The sequence below is a fragment of the Malurus melanocephalus genome, unplaced genomic scaffold (assembly GCF_030028575.1).
Source record: "Malurus melanocephalus ecotype Western Australia unplaced genomic scaffold, MMel_1.1 scaffold_8117, whole genome shotgun sequence".
Taxonomy (NCBI): Eukaryota; Metazoa; Chordata; class Aves; order Passeriformes; family Maluridae; genus Malurus; species Malurus melanocephalus.
In genome coordinates this window covers 1-1,198 of record NW_026631347.1, presented here as the reverse complement: position 1 = coordinate 1,198, position 1,198 = coordinate 1, and the positions used below count along the sequence as shown (strand labels likewise).

Below are 1,198 nucleotides of genomic sequence, written 5' to 3'. Positions count from 1 at the left end.
AAGCCTCTTTTCCCCTTTGACGTCAGCTGTTCCAAACATGTTTGTTACAACCCCCTGGTGATGTACCTTTGGCAAGAGCGGTTTTGGGTCCAAAGATCAGTGCTGGGACAGCGACCTGCCCGCTGCAAACAGGACCCTGCAGAGTATAAAACCCCAGTGGGGTACGGGACAGCCGGAGCCACGGCCAGGGCAGCGGCGGAGGAGGATGGAGGCGCACATGAACCTCCTGCACGATGCGGGCATCAGGACCACACACTGGCTGCAGCAACGCTTCCAAGGCTCCCAGGACTGGTTCCTCTTCATCTCCTATGCTGCTGACCTCAGGAATGCTTTTTTTGTCCTCTTCCCCATCTGGTTCCACTTTGACGAAGCGGTGGGWGTCAGGCTCATCTGGGTGTCTGTCATCGGGGATTGGCTCAACCTCGTCTTCAAGTGGTGAGTGGCCCCAAGACAACGCTGCCACCGAGTGTGGTGGCACACCTGGACTAACGTGGGCTGGACGGGCTCTCAGCCCCGGGGCTGGCATAGAACAAAGACTGGAGTTCAGCCCCAGCTGGGCAGTGACAATGGTCACTCCTTCCCAAGCTGTGCAGCAACAGCTTCCCCCTTCCCAGAGCTGAGCAGAGAGATGGAGCCTCCTGCAAACGGAGCTCCCCATCAGCCAGGGCTGTGGTGGTGAGTGGGGGATCTTCACAGAGCCCTCACCACAGGAGCTCACACTGACTGCTCCCAGGAAGCTCAGGGCTGGGGATGGGGACACGGCCAGGCAGTGCCAGCTCTCAGAACCAAGCAATCAGCCGGGTGCTGTCTGTCAGGGTGCCCTGTGGCTCCATTGCTTCTTCCATCTCCCAGCACGGATCTAAAGCTGCACCTGTGCCCAGGACTTCCCCAGATCCCTTCTCTTTTCTTTTCAGGATCCTCTTTGGGGAGAGGCCGTACTGGTGGGTGCTCGACACGGACTATTACAGCAACACCTCAGCGCCAGAAATCCAGCAGTTCCCACTCACCTGCGAGACTGGCCCTGGTAGGGTTCCCCRTGCACTGGTGCTTGCCCATGGTTCTTRCCCACCTGCAYGCGTGAGGAGAGGGGTGCTGGCCTSGCCAGGGCTGTGGCTGGCAGCCTGCAGGTGGCACATGCCCCTGGACAGCTCTGGAGAGAGTCACTGCTGTGTTCTCCTGGGGACACTGGCACAGTGTG

The 1,198-nt window shown here is 59.6% G+C and overlaps 1 protein-coding gene across 1 annotated transcript; it reads left to right on the top strand.

Annotated features, from left to right (window-relative positions):
• Positions 1-113: 113 nt before the first annotated feature.
• LOC130588628 (glucose-6-phosphatase catalytic subunit 1-like) lies at positions 114-1,192 on the top strand (the record flags this gene model as incomplete). Its single annotated transcript, XM_057389532.1, has 2 exons — positions 114-435; positions 915-1,192. Coding segments are annotated over exons 1-2 (508 nt in total), but the record flags the coding sequence as incomplete, so codon positions are not given.
• Positions 1,193-1,198: the final 6 nt, after the last annotated feature.